This window comes from Ceratotherium simum, chromosome 6 (assembly GCF_057802395.1).
Source record: "Ceratotherium simum simum isolate JZ-2026a chromosome 6, ASM5780239v1, whole genome shotgun sequence".
NCBI classification, from domain to species: Eukaryota; Metazoa; Chordata; class Mammalia; order Perissodactyla; family Rhinocerotidae; genus Ceratotherium; species Ceratotherium simum.
In genome coordinates this window covers 48,900,660-48,922,791 of record NC_141905.1, presented here as the reverse complement: position 1 = coordinate 48,922,791, position 22,132 = coordinate 48,900,660, and the positions used below count along the sequence as shown (strand labels likewise).

Genomic DNA, 22,132 nt, shown 5'->3' with positions numbered 1-22,132 from the left:
CTTATCTATTCTGGTTTGGTTGCATGTAACTCTCAAATATTTAAGCATGCATCAATTCTGCCATTTATAAAAGGAAAGCACTCAAGTAAAGATATCATAAAAGTTGATTACGCCTTCAAAAAAAGAAGCTCCTTTTTCTTTACAGGTTGAGTTTTGCTTATATACAAAAACAGTATCAAGTGAATGATTATGTGTTGGAGAGCAGAAACTTCAAAATGATGACTATAATGCAGTGCACACACTAAGTCGTAGATTAGACAGAAAAATGGCTAATGTCCACAGGCTATTTATTAATCAACCAAAATATCAGAACCAATAGTGATTAAATTAACACTTAACAGAGTAGTTTGGTCACCTATTATGAATGACCTCTTCTTAGCCAAAGATTATTTTTTGATGTTCAACTTTTTATATCCTATCCTACAAAAGGCTTTCAGTTTTTATCATGAGAGTCTTCAGTTTCAGGCATTTCCTAAATAAGAATAATAGCACCAGAATAATATCACAACCTCTGTAACATTAGCAAAAACGGACCACACTAATCCTCCATCCTGAAATATTTTACATACCGATGACTACGAAGATGACTATATGGTCCTATTTAACAATGAAATTAAACAATTCCTATAAAACTTTCAGTCTATTAAAAGTTTCTGAATCAAAAATTATTTAGTTAATGTGTCAGACACCAAGCAAATTTGTTTTAAGGTCTTTTTTTTTAGATTTAGGGTGGGACTCTGAAATTTTTTTTTTTTTGCTCCCCAAAGCCCCAGTACGTGGTTGTATATACTAGTTGTAAGTTGTTTTAAGGTCTTTTAAGATAACCCCGTTGAAAGAAAGAACTAAGTTCATTCAAATTTATATGTCCATCAACTGAATCTAGTGTTTGTACATAAAAAGTACTCAATAGGTATTGATGAATTGATAGTAGCAATTTGTGAAAAATGATCAGGATCAAAAAAGGTCTTGAAAAACAAACTCAGCAGTTAAAATAAATCACTCATTCAAGAATGATGTGCACAGTATAAGTCTTTTTATAGAAAATTTTAAAATTCCCACAGCAAAACTACAAGTTTCCAGAGTCAAGCATGCAATGAAATGGAGAATACTGAATTTTACGTTGGTGGTTACCTCTAGGCAGGGAGTGAGGGCAACAACAGCATCAGGGAGGCATACAGAAGTCCTCAATTGTTCTTATTTGGATGGAAACCAAATGTTACAATGTTAATTTTGATAAAACAGGGTGATGGGCATGAATGCTCATTATATTATTCTCTTCTTGTCAGCTTATTTACAAATTCAAAAAAGAAAAAGATAATACCAGACCTTTGCAGGAACAATCACCAGTGTATTGAGGCATCAGCAGTATTTACCAGCTAATCATCTATTTTACGAACATCAATCATTTGAAGATCAATGATCTATGCATCTTCTTTTATAATTTCAATATATAATTGTGATACTTCTTATTTAGATTTTTAATAAAATAGATTTCCATTCTTCTTTAAGAAGTGAAAATTTATTTGAGGCAATTTCTATTAGAAGAAAACTGCCTTATATTGACTGATTTAGTCAAAGCTGCTTGAAATTCCAACTTTTTACCATAGATTACTGATTGTATATCAACACAGAAAGCAGAAAAGACCTGGTATCAAAGTCACAAGAATTCTGTTTATTATTATAGCAAACACTTTCAAGGCATTTGACAGAACTCTTTGAAATGGGTTCATATCTGTGAAACTAAGCCAGCCAGGATAAAGCCTTTATTTAAAAAAAAAAAAAAAAGAAAAAAATTGAACAACCAAAAGACACATTTCACATAATAGCAAAATATAAAAATAGAAGCAAAGTGACAGAATGGAAAAAATTGCTAAGCAATGGATTTAAGAAACTTTGATTCTATCCATCTGACTTGTTGCTAATGGTCCTCTTTGTCCTCTATTGTTATATATGTAAAACAGATATGATAATAATTAAAGAATGACCTTGCAAGGCTTACTAGGAAGTTAAAAGAAATTATTGAACAAGTGTTCAAATACTTTATAAATAGTATTAACAAAAATATTTATTTTATTATACTTTTTGTCTTCCTTCCATGAAGGTGTCCTTTTAATCAGACTCGTTTCTTAACGTTGTTTCAAATTCTCAACTAGAAAGATGTTAGCTTTCTTCCAAAGTGATACTCCTAGTCTATCATAATATTTCTGACTAAAAAAGACAAAACTAGCACTATGCTACCTGAGGAAAAAAGAGAGAACTGCAGCACAACTGGTAAAGTTCCTAGACTTAGTTCAATCAAGCTATGGATCGTCCAACTGACATAATATTTTGTTACTCCAGCACCTTCAAGTATCACTTTGAAATCATATTCTATCTCAGTGTGAGATTTCTTATATAAATAGGAAGAATTTAATTTCTGTAAACATTTGCAGTGCCAGCTATTTCTGTGAATAAATATTTTTCCCCTTAAGAGAGCTGCTCCAGTGAAGAATCTTTTCTTATACATGAATGTCCAGACTCAAAAAGAAACTCAATGTTTTTCTGTGAAAAGACAGAAATACCCAAGTAATGTGAAAGCTTTCAGTAACCAGTAACCAAGGATTGCCCACCTATTCCAAGCATGTAATCCCTCCCTATAGATTCTGGATGAATTAAAAATGTTCTCCAGTTACTCAAAGCTCATCAGATGTGTTGTTCACCTTTGGTAATTCACATTCTTCACTGGTATGACAACTCTGAAGGATGTCCTTGTAATGGTTCTTCAGATCTTCATACACAGAAACAGTTTCTTGTGAGTGTGCCAATGGTAACACCTTTTCATTCAATAACATCTGCACTCGGAATTCTTCTTTAGGATTCTTGGCATTTTTACAATGGTAAAGCACGAATATTAGGTTTGAGGCATAGGGTACAATGTGACCACTTCGGAACTTCCGATGCATTTGTTCCTTGTAATTGTAAGCTGTTAGGGGCTCCTTGTCTTTGAAGTAGCCCATGAGAGAAAGCAGTGGAAGAAGGGTCTCTGCATGACCAAACTGAAGGATGACTGGAGAGGAAATTGGCTGAGACCTTAAAAGAGAAATCGAGAAAAAATATGTATATATTCTCATGTCACAGAACATAATATCTACACTGAGAAGTAGTATACAACTTTCTAATCTTTTTTTATCTTTACATACATAACTTAACAATATGGCTGAAATTCTGTGTGGCAAAGAACTGAACTTTTCATACTAAAAGTTAAGTTCCAAAAATCAGGATCATTGTAGAATTGCAAATCCATCTAAAACAGTGTGCATAGGCATTATTCTTTAAGTTTAAAGAGAGAGTGGAGTCTTTACTTGCATATTAAGGAAGTTGAAGCAGATATGTATTTCAAAACTATATTGCCTTTCTGTGAGTGAAACTGAGCAAATTGGCCCTTATTAAATATTGATTACTCAATGGAGCTCTTCTGCATGAACTTCAAATGCTATTTTATCTATATCTAGGGAATAAGGACAAGCAATATTCAGTAAATTTTTTGGTTAATACCAAGCTGAACAGTGAATGGTAATTCATGTAATCTTTCAGTGTTTTACAAGACCTGACTTGGGCACTAAATTCGGAATAGGGCCACAAAAAGGTAGAGACACAAACTATTCTAGCTGATATACTTTGTCTCTGGTTAGGAGTGGAGTTTATACACTGCCAGAAACACAACAGCTTTCAACACCATGAGCTAAGTCATCTTTTTTTTTTTTCAAGTTTTCTATGATTTCAAACATAATTAACCATCTGAATTCTTGCTGCCACCCCACATATTAGGTTACAAATTTAGTGCATCTGGATTTTCTGAGAGGACAGCCGCATTTGAACCTTCCTGATTCCCCACATAAAAACAGACGGAGCAACTAGATAGCAGATCTAAAACCCAAGGGAAACATTTACAACGTAACTATGTGGAAAAGTATACTCCATGAATCACCAATAGCCTCAAGATCTGCATATTGTCAGCATCAGTATGGAAGAAAGCAGAAGGAAGCCACAAAGCACATGAGAAATCTGAAAACAGGAGAATCCCAAACAACCATCAGGTATTCACTGAAAGTGCTGTGGGCCAATTTGAGATAGCAGCTGAAATTGGGAAGGGTTTAGCCCATTCTAGTATTTGGTGAATGCAAGTAAGGACAACTACTAGGCCTCTCCTGGGGCGGGAGAAATCTAGTCCCTGAGAACTCTCCAAACAGCCTCTCCAAGGCTCCATTCCAGGATAAATGACACAATAAGGAGAAACTGCCTGGAGTGGTGTCAAGATGGAGCAGGAGAGGCACAGCAGAGACAAAGGAAAGAGTAAGTCAAAATAAAACTAGGGGGGAATGGACGGAAGGGACCAGAGCCAGGAAGTCTCAGAAAGCAGCCCACCTGGTATTTCTGAACAGTACACACACACACACACACACACACACCAGAAAAGGGAGCTCTGGGAGTTTAGGAAAGCAATCTGACATGAGCTTTCTTCTAAATGTTTGAGAAAACTCAATTCACATTAAAATGAGCAACAGAAAATTAAATAAGAGAATAAAGAGCAGAAAACCCTACAGAAAATATAACTATACTAGAAATACATACTCAAAAAATACATAGAAACTGTAACATACTATTTCACAAGTATCTACTATTTTGAGATTAATATTCTCTAAAAGGTGTGAAATTTAAAAACCATTCATCAACAGGTGATTGTAAGCCTCTCTTCTTAACTGGCATACTTTAATTAGGTCATCTAAAGTACCTAAAACCTACATTTATTTCCAAGAAACATCCCCTTAGGTCCAAGTTACAAAGCAGTACCATTCAGACCACAGTATATTTGATTTGACCTGCACAAATATTTTTAAATTTTGCATTATAGGTCAGTATTTAAAAATTAGGAGATTTCAGATCCTTAAAAATCCAGATTTTGGCTCCTCTTGAAAACCTGAAAGATCTGGCAACATATATTCCCATAAAACAATAGTCAACTGAACAGGAATAAGAGTTACCATTACCCTCCAGAGAGGACATATACCTGTTGCACAGGACATATATCACTCCATATTGTCTAACATAGGATGGATTTATTCATTTGTTATTTGCCTGGCCCCTTTATACATTTGAGTATATGCAAGTCAAAGCTAATACCACTACCATAATATAAATATAATGGAATTTAATAGTGATACAAGTTAAAGAAAAACAAGTAATGTAAAAATACTGGTTTACATTTTAATTCCTCTAGCCAGTAACTTCAAAACCAGGAAAAACCCTAAGCTCAATGCTCCATTATTGCTTTCTGCAAGATCTATTAGGACAGGAAAGAGGTCAGGAAGGATAGCAGCGATATTCCCATTGTCTCACGGAAAGACAGCTGTCAGTAACTCTCTCCTCTTTTCCCCAGTGAAGAACTCCAGTAAACTAGGCACAAGATATAAGACAATATATAATATAAAATATTCTAGTTTCAACATGTGATTAACATAAAAATTATTAATGAACTATTTTACATTCATTTTTTCTACCAAGTCTTCAAAATGCAGTGTGTAATTAACATTTACAGCACATCTCAATTTAGACCAGCCTCATTTTCAAGTGATAAATAACCACATGTGGCTGGTGGCTATTGTGTCAGACAGCATAGGATAGACAGTAGTATGGACAGCCTTACATACTTGGATTCAAAAGTCAATCAAATAAAGAGAAAATAGAAAAAAAGATACAAGACAACAAACACACATATGAAAAAAAATGTGTGCTGGGGGAAGGAAAGAGACCAACAGGGCTGCGTACAAATGATAAGAGTTCAAAGTCCTGTTAATTACAATCAAGCTACAAAAGAAATTAAATCTAGGTTGTGATCCAAATTTAAGTTGTAAACCTGAAGGTTCCTTAGGTTTATATAAAAAGCAATAAACCCCATTTTCTCTTTTGACTGCCTTACTGTCAGCCACATGTTAAAATCAGCTATTTTCGAGAAGAAAGTTGAGGAAAATTGTGCTTTAAAAATGTTTATTGGGGGGCCGGCCCCATGGCTTAGCAGTTAAGTGCGCACGCTCCGCTACTGGCGGCCCGGGGTTCAGATCCTGGGCGCGCACCGATGCACCGCTTCTCCGGCCATGCTGAGGCCGCATCCCACATACAGCAACTAGAAGGATGTGCAACCATGACATACAACTATCTACCGGGGCTTTGGGGAGGAAAAAAAGGCGTATTGGCAATAGATGTTAGCTCAGAGCTGGTCTTCCTCAGCAAAAAGAGGAGGATTAGCATGGATGTTAGCTCAGGGATGATCTTCCTCACAAAAAAAAAAAAAGTTTATTGGGAGTTTTATGGGAAATCAAATAAATTTATATATTACATTCACACAGGAAGCCATATCAACAAAAATAAATGACTGTCTTCTGCCATTTGATGCATGCAAATCAATCTATTACAGAAGTTTGCAACATACAAAAAACAATATTTTTAAAGGTCTGATTAAATGCACCAATACAATAATAATAACTTAAGACAAGGATAACTATAGATTTATAGGGTCAAAACTAATGTAGCTTGCAACTTCAGAAAAAGAAGCTGGCTGATGTTGCTCGTATTCATACAGAAAAGGCTCTGGACAAAATGGCTGCGCCCAATTTTCCGAAACATAATAAAGAACAGACTTTTCAAAGATTCATTTGGTTATTTTGTTTAGATATGAAAGATCCTAGCATTCCTGCCAAGTGCCAGGTACCACGTTAGTTTCTTTTTTTTAGAAGGGGAGGAAAGATGACAAAGAAGGAGAAAAAAGGCGATAAGGGTGCAAGAACAAAAATACAAATAAAACATATTTCTGCTTCTTGCAGATTACCATTTGTCTAAGTGTTAGGGGAACCTGGAGAAGGAGAGCAAATCCTTTTGTTTGGGGAAGAATTGGATATGCTTTGCTGACGAGGTGGTGTTTGAGCTGGCTCATGAGTACATTCCTAGTAAGTCTCACAACAGAAATGCTGCCTGTTGTAGCCTTGGTAAAGTGTAGTAGCTGGTTTACACTATGATGTATATATTATCATTCTATCCTCTCCTATTTACAGATGAAAAAACTGAGGTTAACTTACTTGCTTAAGTTATCTTTGAACCACCAATTAAACTCATTAGAAAAAATACCATCCATTAAATTCATGGAAGTAGTTTAATGTAAAAGATTAACCTAAATCCTTTCAAAAAAATATTAACCACCCTCAGCCTGATTTATAAGTTTGACTTTTCAAAATTCTTTTCTTAGAGCAGGGCACACCTGAAATGATTCAAAAATAACTTTATAGCTTGAACTTAAATACAGGCATACCATAAATCAAGTTTCATGAATGATGCAATTTATACACAAAAAAAATACACTTGGAAAAATCTTAATACGTTTTTGCATAGGAAAATATTTGTATATTTGGACTGGAGCAAATAATTTAAGAATTTAGTCACCTAAGTTTACTTTCAAACCATTGCTGATTTAAAATCATTTCAAATCAAATCAGTTTTTAGTTGGAGTAAGAAACATGGCATTTCAACATACTAGCTGAGGAAAACTACATTGTTAGCGCTGGGTTGTTAGCGCTTGCTAACAGGCTCCTGGCATACTGATTTGAATTGACCAATGTCAAAAACACTCTTTAGGAACACGCACTTTGGTGAAAGCACATGTTAAGTCCTACAGAGTAAGAAAATGGATTGTCTCTTAAACAAGGCATCAATTCTTCTCCAAGAATGTATAAAAGGCAAAGACCACATTTCCCAGGTTTTTAATTTGAAATAAATATGCAATTAATGATGAAAAAAGACAGACAGAAAAGAAATCTTGCTTTAAGGAACATACTACATGACTAACTGCTTCCTAAAGTTAGAGACACCATGTCTCTATGAACTTATGGAGACCATCTTTTCTCACTCATCACTCTAAGGGATTCAGTTGCATTATACTCTCCAGCTTGAATTCAGTTTGCTGAGTCATACAGGGTGTTTACACCTACATTTTATTCTAGCATGGAAGAAAGGGAATATGTCAACCAATGACAATTTTTAGTTTCATAGAACAGTATCTAGGCCAAATAGGTTTCAACTCCAATCAGTAAGTAGTAACTATCTGGAACACTGTACTGAGAAGGATTCTGAGGTTGTATCCAGAACCAATGTCTTCTACTTCATATTTCCTGCTGCTTTCTTCTCCATGCACGAACATCCTCTCTTTGCCAACCAATCTCCCTGCAGATCTTTGACTCATTTCCCAGATATAATTAAAATCACTTTGCCTATTTCTAAGGCACCTGATTAAAAAATACAGCAATAGAAGATGCTTCAAGTCTGTATTATGATGGTGCATGAATTTTTGCTTTTTGACAGTGATATCACTACTGGTAAAGTGTATTACCAAACAACACAAATATAACATATAATCACCTGAAACAAATTATCACTTTAAGGACCATATGTAAATCATTCCTAAATGTATGTGCACAAACCTTTATTGGGCATAGACTAAGAAGATACTTAATTGATTTGGTTTATATCTTTTAAAAAAATGTCAAGAAAGCAGACTATTAAAAATTTGGCTTAGAGAAATTTTATCTCACAGGATAAGAGCTTATAAAATAGAAAAGAATGCCTTATAATATTTTATAAAGAATGCCTTATAATATTTTATAAAATATGCTATCAACATGAACATAAAATTAAAACCCTAAAGGGGCCTAAAAATTCTCTTTAAGCACTTAACATGTTCTATACAATTTTTAAAATCTTTCTTTTTGATTTGTGCATTTCAAAAAAAAAAAGGGAGCAGAGCTCACTAAATGTCTAGGTTGGGTTTTAAGGGTAAGTAACAAAATTTAGCACATAAGTTTAAATAAGTTATTTAAATAAGTTCCAAGATCTAGAAAAGTGTTAAGTATTTTTTGCATTAGCTCAAAAGTATTTCTATTAAATAATAGCTCAGAATATAAATCACTTGTCTCACACATAACTGTTTTTCTTCACTATTTTATTTTTCTTAGCCGGAATTCAACTTAGTAATCCTTAATGGTTCAAGTGTTAAAATTAGAATAAATATAATAAAGCAATCTTCTTCAAGCCTCTCTGTGAAAGTGGAAGTAAAATATCTAACTCATAATTATGAGGTATAAAATTCAAAAGAACTTAGCCAATAATTTTTCAGTCATTTTAAACTATATAGTTCAAATCAGGAGTCCACTTACAGCTAAGAATGTCAGAATGCCTTTCTTTACTTATAAACAATGACTAAGCGATATGTAAACTGATTTCTACTTTATTGTTTGCAATTCAACTGCCAAATATCAAACTTTGGATATAAAGAAACAACCAGAACTTCCAGTTTTTAGTCGGTTAGGAGCTTAGAAGTCACCACTCTACCCTAGCAACAAAGAGCTGAACAAACTGAAAAGTCAACAACTCTTAGATGCATCAGAGAAGTGAGGTCACAGGGCAAACTGCTGCTCCCCAAATTGGAGAGACAGAAAGGTAGATACAGAGAAGCACAATTTACAGGAGCAGAAACCTCCATGAGAACCAGTACCAGGGAAGGAAAACCTAAACTGTAATTGACAAATTGCTAGAGGCTCAGTGTGGACAAATCTGAGAGTTAAAAGCTTCAGGGGGACACAGTCATAGGGAGGCACTCACACTTTGTGAGTTTAACCTCCAGGAACCCTGCCAGGTCCTCACAGTGAATCTCCTCTTGCTACTGGCAGGGAGAGGAGAAGAGGAACCATTTGGAAATACGCCAGAGCTTTCTGTTCTTCTTAACAAGGCCTACCCTCAGGAGAAATTATTTTACCAGAGCCTAACCTGCTGGGGTTTTATCAGAGCCTAACCTACCTGGGAGAAGGGAAATACACAACTCTAGCCCTTCTAACCATCCTGTGACACCTAAGAAGGGGGAAAAAAACTGAGAAGCACTGCTGAAGTTCACAGCCTGAGGCACAGGCTCATCAAAAGGCTGAGATTTAACCATAGGACTATAGAATGCTTCCCTTCCCCCCACACCTTACCACTATTACTAAAGGCCTATTTACCATAGTTCCTTTTACCCAGTACACCATATCTACTTTCCACAAAAAAATTACAAGGTATACTAAAAGGCAAAAAAACCATTTAGAAGACTGAAGAAGCATCAGAACCAGAGTCAGATATGGCAAATATGCTGGAATTATCAGTCCAGAAATTTTTAAAAACTATGATTAATATGCAAAGGGCTTTAATGGAAAAAGTAGAAAATGTGCAGGACAGATGGATAATATAGGCAGAGAGATAGAAATCCTAATAAAAATCAAAAAGAAATACTAGAAATCAAAAACCCAGTACAGAAATCAGGAATGTCTTTGTAAACCAGACATGGCTGAGGAAAGAATCTCTGAGGTTGAGCATATGACCACAGAAACTTCCAAAACTGAAAAGCAAAGAAAAAAAGACTGAAAAAAGTAGAACAGAATATCCAAGAACTGTGGGACAATTATAAAAGATTTATATTAACATATTTGTAATGGGAATACCATAAGGAGAAGAGAGACAGGAACAGATGCAATACTTAATAATGACTGAGAATTTCCCCAAATTAATGTTAGACCCCAAACCACAGATCTAGGAAGCTCAGAGAACACTGAGCAGGATAAATTTCAAAAATAACTATACCAAAGCATATCATATTCAAACTTCAAAAAATCAAAGACAGAAGCCAGAGGAGAAAAGCACCTTACCTATAGAGGTACAAAGATAAGAATTAAATCTGACTTCTCCTCAGAAGCCATGCAAGCAAGAAGATAGTAGAGTGAAATATTTATGTGTTGAGAGAAAAAAACCCATCAACTTAGAATCTTGTACTCTGCAAAATTATCCCTTAGAAGTGACACAGAAATAAAGACTTTCTCAGACAAACAAAAATTGAAGGAGCTTGTTGCCAGTGGATGTGCCTTGCAAGAAATGTAAAAAAAGTTCTTCAGAGACAAGGAAAATGATATAGGTCAAAAACTCAGATCTACATAAAGAAAGGAAGAACACTGGAGATGAATAAGTGAAGGTAAAATTAAAACATTTATATTTTTTCATTCTTAATTGATCTAATAGATAACAGTTTGTTCAAAATAATTAACAGCAATAATGTATTCAATTAATATGCTTATATATATTTTATATATACACAGACACACACACACAGACACACACACACACTTATGCATACTTCTGTATAAGTAAAATGAATGACAGCAATGATACAAGGGACAGGAAGGAGGAATGAGGAATATTCTCTTATTATAAGTGTTTGCACTACCCAAGAAGTGACATAGTGTTATTTCAAAGTGGACTTGGATTAGTTCTAAATGTATATTGCAAACTCTAGGGCAACCAATAAAAAAAAGGAAAAAAAGAAGTGCAACTGATATGTTAAGAAAGGAGAGGAAATGGAATCATAAAATGCTCAATTAAAACCACAAAAGGCGGAAAAAGTGTGAAAGATAAAAATAGGAACAAAGAACAAGGGCAACAAATAGATCAGAGTAATAAATATGGTACATATTAATCCAGCTATATCAATAATCATTCACAACGTCAATGGTCAAAATATACCAATTAAAAGAGAGACTGTCAGAGTAGATCAAAAAGCAAGACCCAACTATATGTTGTCTACAAGAAACCCACTCTAAATAGAAAAACACATATAGATTAAAAGTAAAGTGATGGAGAAAGATATAACATGCTAATTAACACTAATCAAAATAAAGTGGGAGTAGCTATATAAATTTCAGACATACTGATAAAAAGGTCAATATTCCAAGATATAACATTCCTTAATGTGCATATGCCTAACAACAGAGCACAAAATGCATGAGGCAAAAACTGATAGAACTATAAGGAGAAACAGATAAATCCACTATTATAGTTGAAGACTTTAATACTCCTCTATCAGAAATGAACAGATCTAGCAGGCAAAAATCTTTAATGGCACAGTTAAACTCAACAACACCATCAATCAACTGGATGTAACTGACATCTACAGACTACTTCATCCAACAATAGCAGATTACACATTCTTCTCAAGCTCACATGGAACACTCACCAACACCACATTCTGTGAAACACATTGTAAAAAATTTAAAAGAACAGAAATCATACAATATCTGTTCAATGGAATTATACTAGACCATAATGGAATTAAACTAGCAATCAATAACAGAAAGAACTGGAAAATCCCAAAATATGTGGAGAATAAACAACACACTTCTAAATAATACATTAGTCAAAGAAGAAATCTCAAGAGAAATTTAAAAATATTTTGAACTAAATGAAAATGAAAACACAATTTATCAAAAATTTGTGGGATACAGGGAAAGCAGTGCTTATACGGAAATTTATAGCATTTAATGTATATATTAGAAAAGAAGAAAGATCTATAATCAATCATCTAAGCTTCCATTTTAGGAAAGCAGAAAAAGAAGAGCATATCAAATTCAAAGTAAGCAGAAGACAATAAGGAAAATTAGAGCAGAAATCAATGAAATTTAAAACAGGAAAATCGACAAAATCAAAAGCTGGTTCTCTGATAAGATCAATAAAATCAATAACCCTTTAGCCAGGCTACCTAAGAAAAAAAGAGAGAAGGCACAAATTATTAATATCAGAAACAAAAGAAGAGACATAACTACAGATCCCATGGGCATTAAAAGGTTAATAAAGGAGTATTATGAACAACTCTACAGCCACAAATTTGATAAGCTAGATGAAATGGGCTAATTCCTTGAAAGACACAATCTGTCGAAACTCACACAAGAAGAAACAGATGATCTGAATAGGCCTATATCTATCAAAGAAATGGAATCAATAATTAATAACCTTCCAAAATAGAAAGCACTGGGCCCAGATGGGTTCACTGGTAAACTCTAACAAACATTTACAGAAAAAATTCTACCAATTTTCTACAAAGTCTTCCAGCAAATAGAAGCAAAGGGAATATGAGACCAGTGTTACCCTAAATACCAAAAACAGACAAAGTCACTACTAGAAAACTATTGGCCAATATCTCTGATGAAAACAGATGCAAGCAAAAATCCTCAACAAAATATTAACAAATTGAATCCAACAATGTATAAAAAGAATTATAAACCACAACCAAGTAAGATTTATCCCGGGTACGCAGGGCTGGTTCAATATTCAAAATCAATTAATGTAAACGATCACATCAACAGGCTAAAAAAGAAAAATCTTTACATTATGATATCAATGACTCAGAAAAAGCATTTGACAAAATTTAACACTCCTTCACCATAAAAATTCTCAGCAAACTAGGATTAGAGGGAACTTCCTCAACTTTATAAAGAACATATACAAAAAGCTGCAGTTAACATCATACTTAATGGTGAGGAACTCAAAGCTTTCCTGCTAAGATCAGGTACAAGGCAAGGGTGTCCCCTCTCACCACTGCTTTTCAACATCGTACTGGAAGTCTTCGCTAATGCAATGAGACAAGGAAAAGAAATAAAAGGTGTATATATATATATATATTGGGAAAGAAGAAATGAAACTGTCTTTGTTTGCAGATGACATGATCGTCTATGTATAAAATCCAAAGAAGCAACAAAAAAACTGGAACTAATAAGCAATTATAGCAAGGTTGCAGGATACAAAGTTATTACACAAAAGTCAATTGCTTTTCTATATACCAACAATAAACAAGTAGAAATTTGAAATTAAAAACATATTTCCATTTATATTAGCACTCAAAAATGAAATAATTAAGTATAGAATAACAAAATATGTACAAGATCTATGTGAGAAAAACTACAAAGCTGTCATGAACAAAATCAAAGAACAACTACATAAGTGTAGAGATATTCCATGTTCATGGATAAGAAGACTCAATATTGTCAAAATGTCAATATTGAGAAGACTCAATATTGTCAAAAATCCAAAATGAATATGGATTCAACATAATCTCAATCAAAATCCCAGCAGGTTATTTTGTGGATACTGACAAACTGATTCTAAAGTTTATATAGAAAGGCAAAAGACAGAAAATAGCCAACACTACATTGAAGAAGAACAAAGTTGGAGGACTGACACTACTTGACTTCAAGACTTACTAGAAAGCTACAGTAATCAAGACAGTGTGGTACTGGCAAAAAAAAAAAAAAATAGACAAATAGATCAATGGAACAGAATAGAGAGCCCAGAAATAGACCTCCATAAATATAGTCAACTGATCTTTGACAAAGCAGCAAAGGCAATACAATGGAGCAAAGATAGTCTTTTCACCAAATGGTCCTGGAATACTAGACATCCCATATGCAAAAAAAGAAAAAAGAATCTAGACACAGACCTCACACCCTTCACAAAAATTAACTCAAAAAGGATCATAGACCTAAATGTAAAACTCAATACTATAAAACTCTTAGAAGACAACATAGGAGAAAACCTAGATGACCTTGGGTATGGCAATGACTTTTTAGATATAATACCAGAGGCACAATCCATGAAAGAAATAATTGATAACATAGACTTCATTAAAATTAAAAATTTCTGCTCTACTAAAGTTAATGTCAAGAGAATGAGAAGACAAGTCACAGACGGTGAGAAAATATTTGCAAAAGCTACATCTAAGGGACTGTTATCTAAAATATAAAAAGAACTCTTAAGACTCAACAATAAGAAAATAAACAACTCAATTTAAAAAATGGGCAAAAGATCTGAACAGACAACTCACAAAAGAGGATATACAGATGGCAAGTAAGCATATGAAAAGATGCTCAACATCATATGTCATTAGGGAACGGCAAATTAAAACAGCAATGAGATACCACTACATACCTATTAGAATGGCCAAAATCCACAACACTGACAACACCAAATACTGACAACAGGAACTCTCATTCATTGCTGGTGGGAATGCAAAATGATACAGCCACCGTGGAATTCAGTTTGGCAGTTTCTTACAAAACTAAACATACTCTTACCATACTATCCAGCAATTGCACTCCTTGGTATTTACTCGAATTAAAAACTTATGTCCACACAAAAACTTGAACGTGAATGTTTACAGCAGTTTTATTCATAATTGTCAAAACTTGGAAGCAACCAAGATATCCTTTAGTAGGTGAATGGGTAAATAAACTGGTACATCCAGATGATGGAATGTTATTTAGCACTAAAAAGAAATGAGCTATCAAGCCATGAAAATACATGGAAGAAACTTAAATGCCAATTACTAAGTGAAAGAAGCTAATCTGAAGAGGCTACATATTGTATGATTCCAACTGTATGACATCTGGAAAAGGCAAAGCTATGAAGACAGTAAAAAGATCAGTGGTTGCCAGGGGGAAGAGAGGGGTGAACAGGCAAAGCACAGAGGATTTTTAGGGCAGTGAAACTATTCTGTATGATACTACAATGGTGGATACACATCATTATACATTTGTCCAAACCCAGAGAATGTACAACAGCAAGAGTGAATCCTAATGTAAACTATGGACTTTGGTGATAATGATGTGTCAATGTAGGGTCATCAGTTATAACAAATGTACCACTGTGGTGTGGGATGTCAAGAGTAAGGGAGGTTGTGGGGGCGGGGGGGAGGAGGCAGGGAGTTTATGGGAACTCTCTGTATTTTCTGCTCAATATTTCTGTGAACCTAAAACTGCTCTAAAAAATTAAGTTTATTAATTTAAAAACAACAACAAACTACTGCTTTGGGAATATATATGACCAAAAGGAGCACATTTTCTTTCCAAAGAGTTAATATAATCCCTCTTAAACAGCTGCTCATGCTTATACTTGTTTGCTCTTTTATAAGACTTACTCACATTTCAATTTTCATTGAAAAAGTTAAGTAATAGAAGTGTTAAATGGAAAAACATATTGCGTTTCTATTCTAAATTATATCCAAACATCTTGAATTAGTGTAGGCTAAAGAGTTGTGGAGTTTGTGTGTGTGCACACATACAATAGGGTTTTTTGGTTTGTTTTTGTAACTCGAAAGATGTCAAAGCAAATACACAAGGCTATTTATTTACAATCCGAATTTCATCAGAAGCCATTAAAGGCATGTGCCAAGTTTCTGTAAGTGAATCAGTCATTTCTGTGAAGTGAGTTGGTTCTATTTCAGGAACATGCTGCTCTTTGCTCTGTCTCATAATGGAGAGTAAATCGTAGAAGCGTTCTAAACCATCTGCTAGGAACTGATCTAACCTATTTAGCATAGGCCCAATTGCTATTTAAAAGAACCAAATCCCCACTTCTCCTTGAATACACCTAAGTCCCAGGGATGGCATGAGAACTTTTCTGGGTTTCATTTCCAAGCTTCTTCAAAGCAAAGCTGGTCTATCATTAAGCCCAAAATATTGGTAACAGCAAATGGGTAAGAGTGTATGTATATGTCTGAATAAGGGAGTAAGGCAGTATGTGTGTATGTGGTGGGGACAGAACAAGAGAGAAAATAATGTATGGGAGGACAAAAGGGGAAAGAACATGAAAAAAATCACTTCTCTCTTTACTCGATTCCTAATATAAGGCCACTGCACAGATTTTTGTAAGAAGATTGCTGAGAGCATAAAGACGGCCATTCCATTCTATCTATGGTGCCACGCAGCATTCTTTGTCATGACCATTCAATAAACAGAGTTGTGAGGTTTTGGATGCCATAACAGAAAGGATCAAGTTTTTATCTTTAACAAAAGAATGCACTCTTTTGGCAGGAAGATGTAAATGTTTTTTAAAGGAGGAACTGCCAAGGCAATCAGTAATGAGGCATAGTCAATACCCACTGCATCTGAGTTTTTAAACTTTGGGAACATAAAACCGTTTGAGAATCTGACTAAGGAATAAGGACTTCCTCCCAGAGAAATGCATATACCCATAAAAACTTGAATACAGTTTTGGGAGTTCAGATTCTCTACATCCCCAAAATCTCTGTGCTATATATTATATTACAGTCTGACATCCCGAAAAATAGTACACCCACAATTCTGTCCCACATTGGTTTATATTGCCTACAACACATGTATTCCAGAGAAGTCTAATAACTTTATCCTAACGAGTCCTATATTTAAAATGTCTAAATAGATTAATTAAATTTACAAACTTAACATCAAATTAAGAATAATTCAAATGTTCTATAATTTGCTTTGAACTTTCCTATTTTTCTTGAATCTTTCTGTGTTTTCTGTATTCTGACTGCATATTAGGATCCCTCAATAAACAGACTTCTATTAGTCAAATTTCTCAAATTAACTTATATCTCTCACTTGTAATGACTATTCTTTCTTTAGAATTCTTAGCAGAATAGTCTCCCAAAGAACAAGGAATACAAAGGTATGGAATAGGAGACATTTAACGCTGCTCTCTCTCTCTGATAAAAATGTATTAAACTTGGGATGTCACACTTTCCAAGAAGTGACGAAACCACTTTAAAAGTGGTATATTTTAGCTTTAAAAAAATAAAAGAGTAGTGATGCCAGCAACATGGCAGAGTGAGCTGTTCCCTTTGTCTCTCTGCCTCTGAATTACAACTAAATGGACATTCATTGACCAACAGAGGATACCCACACAGTACAACAGGACACCTGAGAGACCCACACATCTGAAGGTGGATGGACTGAATCCCCAGGAAGCAGTGGAGATAGGTGAGCGCACCCCTCCCCCTCCCCAGCAGCAGGCAGCCAGGTCGCAGGTCCTCACACAGCAGCCGGTGCACAAATGCTATCCCTGCCAGCAGGAGCATGCACCATGCTGCAGCGCCCCTGACAGTGGGAACACTTCCCACCAAGTGGCCACACCTCAGCCCCTGTGAAGGAGCCCTGCCCACCAAGCACAGTGGGTGGCATGACTGTAAGAGGAGCCAGCAACAGCTCGGCACATGTGTGAACACTATCCTGGCCTGCAGGAGGATCCACTGTGCCGCGGCGGCCCCACCGCTGGGAATGCTCCCCATCAGGTGGCCATGGCTCAGCCCTTGAGCACAGTGGCTCAGCCAAACCACCAGCAAGCACAGTGCCAGCCTGCACCTGCGCAATCTGCCCACTGAGCACAGACGCCCTGCCTCCATGAGAGCAATTCATCAAGCGGCTGTAGCCAGCCCAGGCAAATGCAGAGCAGCCGTACAGAAACAACTTCCAGAAGATGAAGTAGGATCAGAAACACAGCTCTTGCTTCCCCCCAGGGGTGGCAGGTGGAATCTGTGACCTGATACTACCACAAACGCACTGGCAAAGGATCAGTTCATCAAACACCTGAAAAACTACAGTAACACTTCAGAGCAAAAGGAAACTGACAAGTCTCCAGAAACTAATACTGAAGTCACTGAAATTTACAATTTAAATGACAGAGAATTCAAAATAGTTGTCATAAAGAAACTCAATGAGTTACAAGAAAATTCAGAAAGACAGTTCAACGAGCTCACAAATAAAATTAATGAGCAGAAGGAATACTTCACCAAAGGGACTGAAACTCTAAAAAAGAAAGCAAGCAGAAATTCTGGATATGAATAACACAATTAATGAGAAAAAAATAATCTAGAATCCTTAAAAAAAGAGCTGATGTTGTGAAGGACAGAATGAGTGATTTAGAGAATCGAAATAAAGAAATGCTTCAGGTGGAGGAGCAGAGAGAATTAAGGTTTAAAAAATAATGAAGAAATTCTTTGAGAAATATCTGAGTCAGGAAAAGCAACATAAGGATTACAGGTATTCCAGAGGGATAAGATAGGGAGAAAGGAGTAGAGAGCTTTTTCAAAAAAATAATAGCTGAGAATTTCCCAAACCTGGGGAAAGAATTGGACTTACAAGTACATGAAGCCAACAGAACTTCTAATTACATCAATGCAAAAAGACCTTCTCCAAGGCATATAATAGTAAAACTGGCAAAAGTCAATGACAAAGAAAAAATTTAAAGGGCAGCAAGGCAGAAGAAAATAATTTCGGAATCCTCATCAGGCTTTTAGCAGATTTCTCAGCAGAAACCTTATAGGCTAGGAGAGAATGGAATGATATATTCAAAATACTGAAAGACAAAAACTTTCAGCCAAGAATACTCTATTCAGTGAAACCATCCCTCAGATACGATGGAGAAATAAAAGCTTTCCCAGACAAGCAAAAGCTGAGGGAGTTCACTGTGAATAGGCCTGCCTTACAAGAAACGTTGAAAGGCGCCCTCCCATCTGAAACTAAAAAGCAAAGGTTTATAAAACCTAGAACATGGAGATAAAGATAAAATTGCAACTCTTATCAGAATAGGTTAGTAAACAATTATAACATAAAAGAAAAAGGGAAGGAAAGCATCAAAAATAACAATAAACACTTCAATTTAGTCACAAACTCACAACACAGAAAAGAAGAATTTGGGACAAAAATAACTCAGAAGGGGAAGAGGAAAGGAATGGAACCTGCTTAGGTTAATGGAGATAACTGCCTATCTCACATAAATGCACTATCTCATATACGAGATCTTTTATATGAACCTCATGGTAACCACTAAACAAAAAATCAGAACAGAGACACAGATGATAAATAAAGAGAAAACTGAGAAAACCACCATAGAGAATCACCAAACTGAATTGGTAGTTGGAAATACATGGGGTGAGAAACAAGGGAAATACAGAACAACCAGAAAACAAGTAATAAAATGGCAGTATTAATCCCTCATATATCAATAATCACTCTAAATGTAAATGGATTGAATTAGTCAATCAAAAGACACAAAGTAGCTGGATGGATTAAAAAACAAGACCCAACAGTATGCTGCTTCCAGAAAACATATCTCAGCTCTAAAGACAAACATAGGCTCAGAGTGAAGGGATGGAGACGATACTCTGAGCAAATGGCAAGCAAAAGAAAGCAGGTGTTGCCATACTTAGATCAGACAAAGGAGACTTCAAGCTAAAAAGGACAATGAGAGACAAAGAGAGGCAGTATATATGACAAAAGGGGCTTTCCACCAAGAGGACATAACACTTATGAATATATATGGACCTAACACAGGAGCACCAAAGTATATAAAGTAACTATTAACATACTTAAAGGGAGAAATTGACAGCAACACAATAATAGTAGGGGACCTCAACACCCCCCCTTACATCAACAGATAGATCATCCAGACAGAAAGTCAACAAGGAAACAGTGGCCTTAAATGAAATACGAGACCAGATGGACTTAACAGATATATATAGAACACTCCATCCAAAAAGAGCAGAATACACATTCTTGTCAAGTGCACATGGAACATTCTCAAAGACAGACCATATGTTGGGAAACAAGGCAAGCCTCAATAAATTTAAGAAGACTGAAATCATATCAAGCATCTTTTCCGACCACAATGCTATGAAACTAGAAATCAACTACAAGAAAAAGGCTGGGGAAGTCACAAATATATGGAGACTAAACAACATGCTACTGAACAACCACTGGATCAATGAATAAATGAAAGGAGAAATCAAAAAATACCTGGAGACAAATAAAAATGAAAACACAACATATCAGCTCTTATGGGATGCAGCAAAAGCAGTACTAGGAGGCAAATTCATCACAATACAGGCCTACCTCAACAAACAATAAAAATCTCAAATAAGTAATCTTAAACTACACCTAACAGAACTAGAAAAAGAACAAAGCCCCAAGTCAGCAGAATGAGGCAAATAATAAAAATTACAGCAGAAATAAATGAAATGAGACTAAAAAAACAGTAGAAAGGATCAATGAAACTAATGAAAGCTGGTTCTTTGAGAAGATAAACAAAATTGACAAACCCTTATTCAGACTCACTAAGAAAAAATGAGAGCAGGCTCATACAAATAAAATTAAAAATGAAAGAGGAGAAATTAAAATGGCTACCACAGAAATACAAAGGATTATAAGAGAATACTATGAAAAACTATATTTCTTCTAGGTTGTCCACAAGTTGGACAACCTAGAAGAAATGGATAAATCCTGAGACTCATACAACCTCCCAAAACTGAATCAAGAAGAAATAGAGAATCTGAATAGACCAATCACAAGTCAAGAGATTGAAACAGTAAAGAAAAAACTCCCAAAAAACAAAAGTCCAGGACCAGAAGGCTTCTCTGGAGAATTCTACCAGACATTCAAAGAAGATTTAATACCTAGCCTTCTCAAACTATTCCAAAAAATTGAAGAAGATGGAATGCTTCCTAATTCATTCTATGAAGACAACATTATCATGATACCAAAACCAGACAAGGACAATACAAAGAAGGAAAACTACAGGCCAATATCACTGATGAACATAGAGCAAAAATCCACAACAAAATATTGGCAAATCAAATACAGCAACACATTAAAATGATCATACACCATGATCAAGTAGGATTTATACCAGGAATGCAGCGATAGTTAAACATCCGCAAATCAATCAATGTGATACACCACATTAACAAAATGAGGAATAAAAACCACATGATTATCTCAATAGATGCAGAGAAAGCATTTGACAAGATCCAATATCCATTTATGATAAAAACTCTCAATAAAACGGGTATAGAAGGAAAATACCTCAACATAATAAAGGCCATATATGACAAACCCACAGCCAACATCATACTTAATGGTGGAAAACTGAAAGACATCCCTCTGAGAACAGGAACAAGACAAGGGTGCCCACTCTCGTCACTCCTTTTCAACATAGTACTGGAGGTTTTGGCCAGAGCTATTAGGCAAGAAAAAGAAATAAAAGGTATCCACACTGGAAAGGAAGAAGTAAAACTCCCGCTGTTTGCGGATGACATTTTTCTATACATAGAAAACCCTAAAGAATCCACCAGAAAACTATTAGAAATATAATGAACAACTACAGCAAAGTTGCAAGGTACAAAATCAACTTACAAAAATCAGTTGCATTTCTATACACTAATAACAAACTAGCAGAAAGAGAAGTCAAGAGCACAATCCCATTTACAATTGCAATAAAAAGAATAAAATATCTAGGAATAAACTTAACCAAAGAGGTGAAAGACCTATATACTGAAAACTGTAAGATATTATTGAAAGAAATCAAAGACATAAAGAAATGGAAAGACATTCCATGCTCATGGATTGGAAGAATAAACACAGTTAAAATGTCCATGTTACCTAAAGCAATC

The 22,132-nt window shown here is 35.2% G+C and overlaps 1 protein-coding gene across 2 annotated transcripts in view; it reads right to left on the bottom strand.

Moving 5' to 3' along the window:
• Positions 1 to 1,016: 1,016 nt before the first annotated feature.
• MINPP1 (multiple inositol-polyphosphate phosphatase 1) overlaps positions 1,017 to 22,132 on the bottom strand; it is a 66,427-nt gene continuing 45,311 nt past the window's right edge. Inside the window, exon 5 of one of the 2 annotated variants that reach the window (XM_004439994.3) lies at positions 1,017 to 3,069. In XM_004439994.3, the coding sequence (XP_004440051.1) occupies positions 2,673 to 3,069 (397 nt within the window). In that variant the 3' untranslated portion in view covers positions 1,017 to 2,672. The remainder of the gene's footprint in view (positions 3,070 to 22,132) is intronic. The other variant, XM_004439995.3, reaches the window with a different exon arrangement.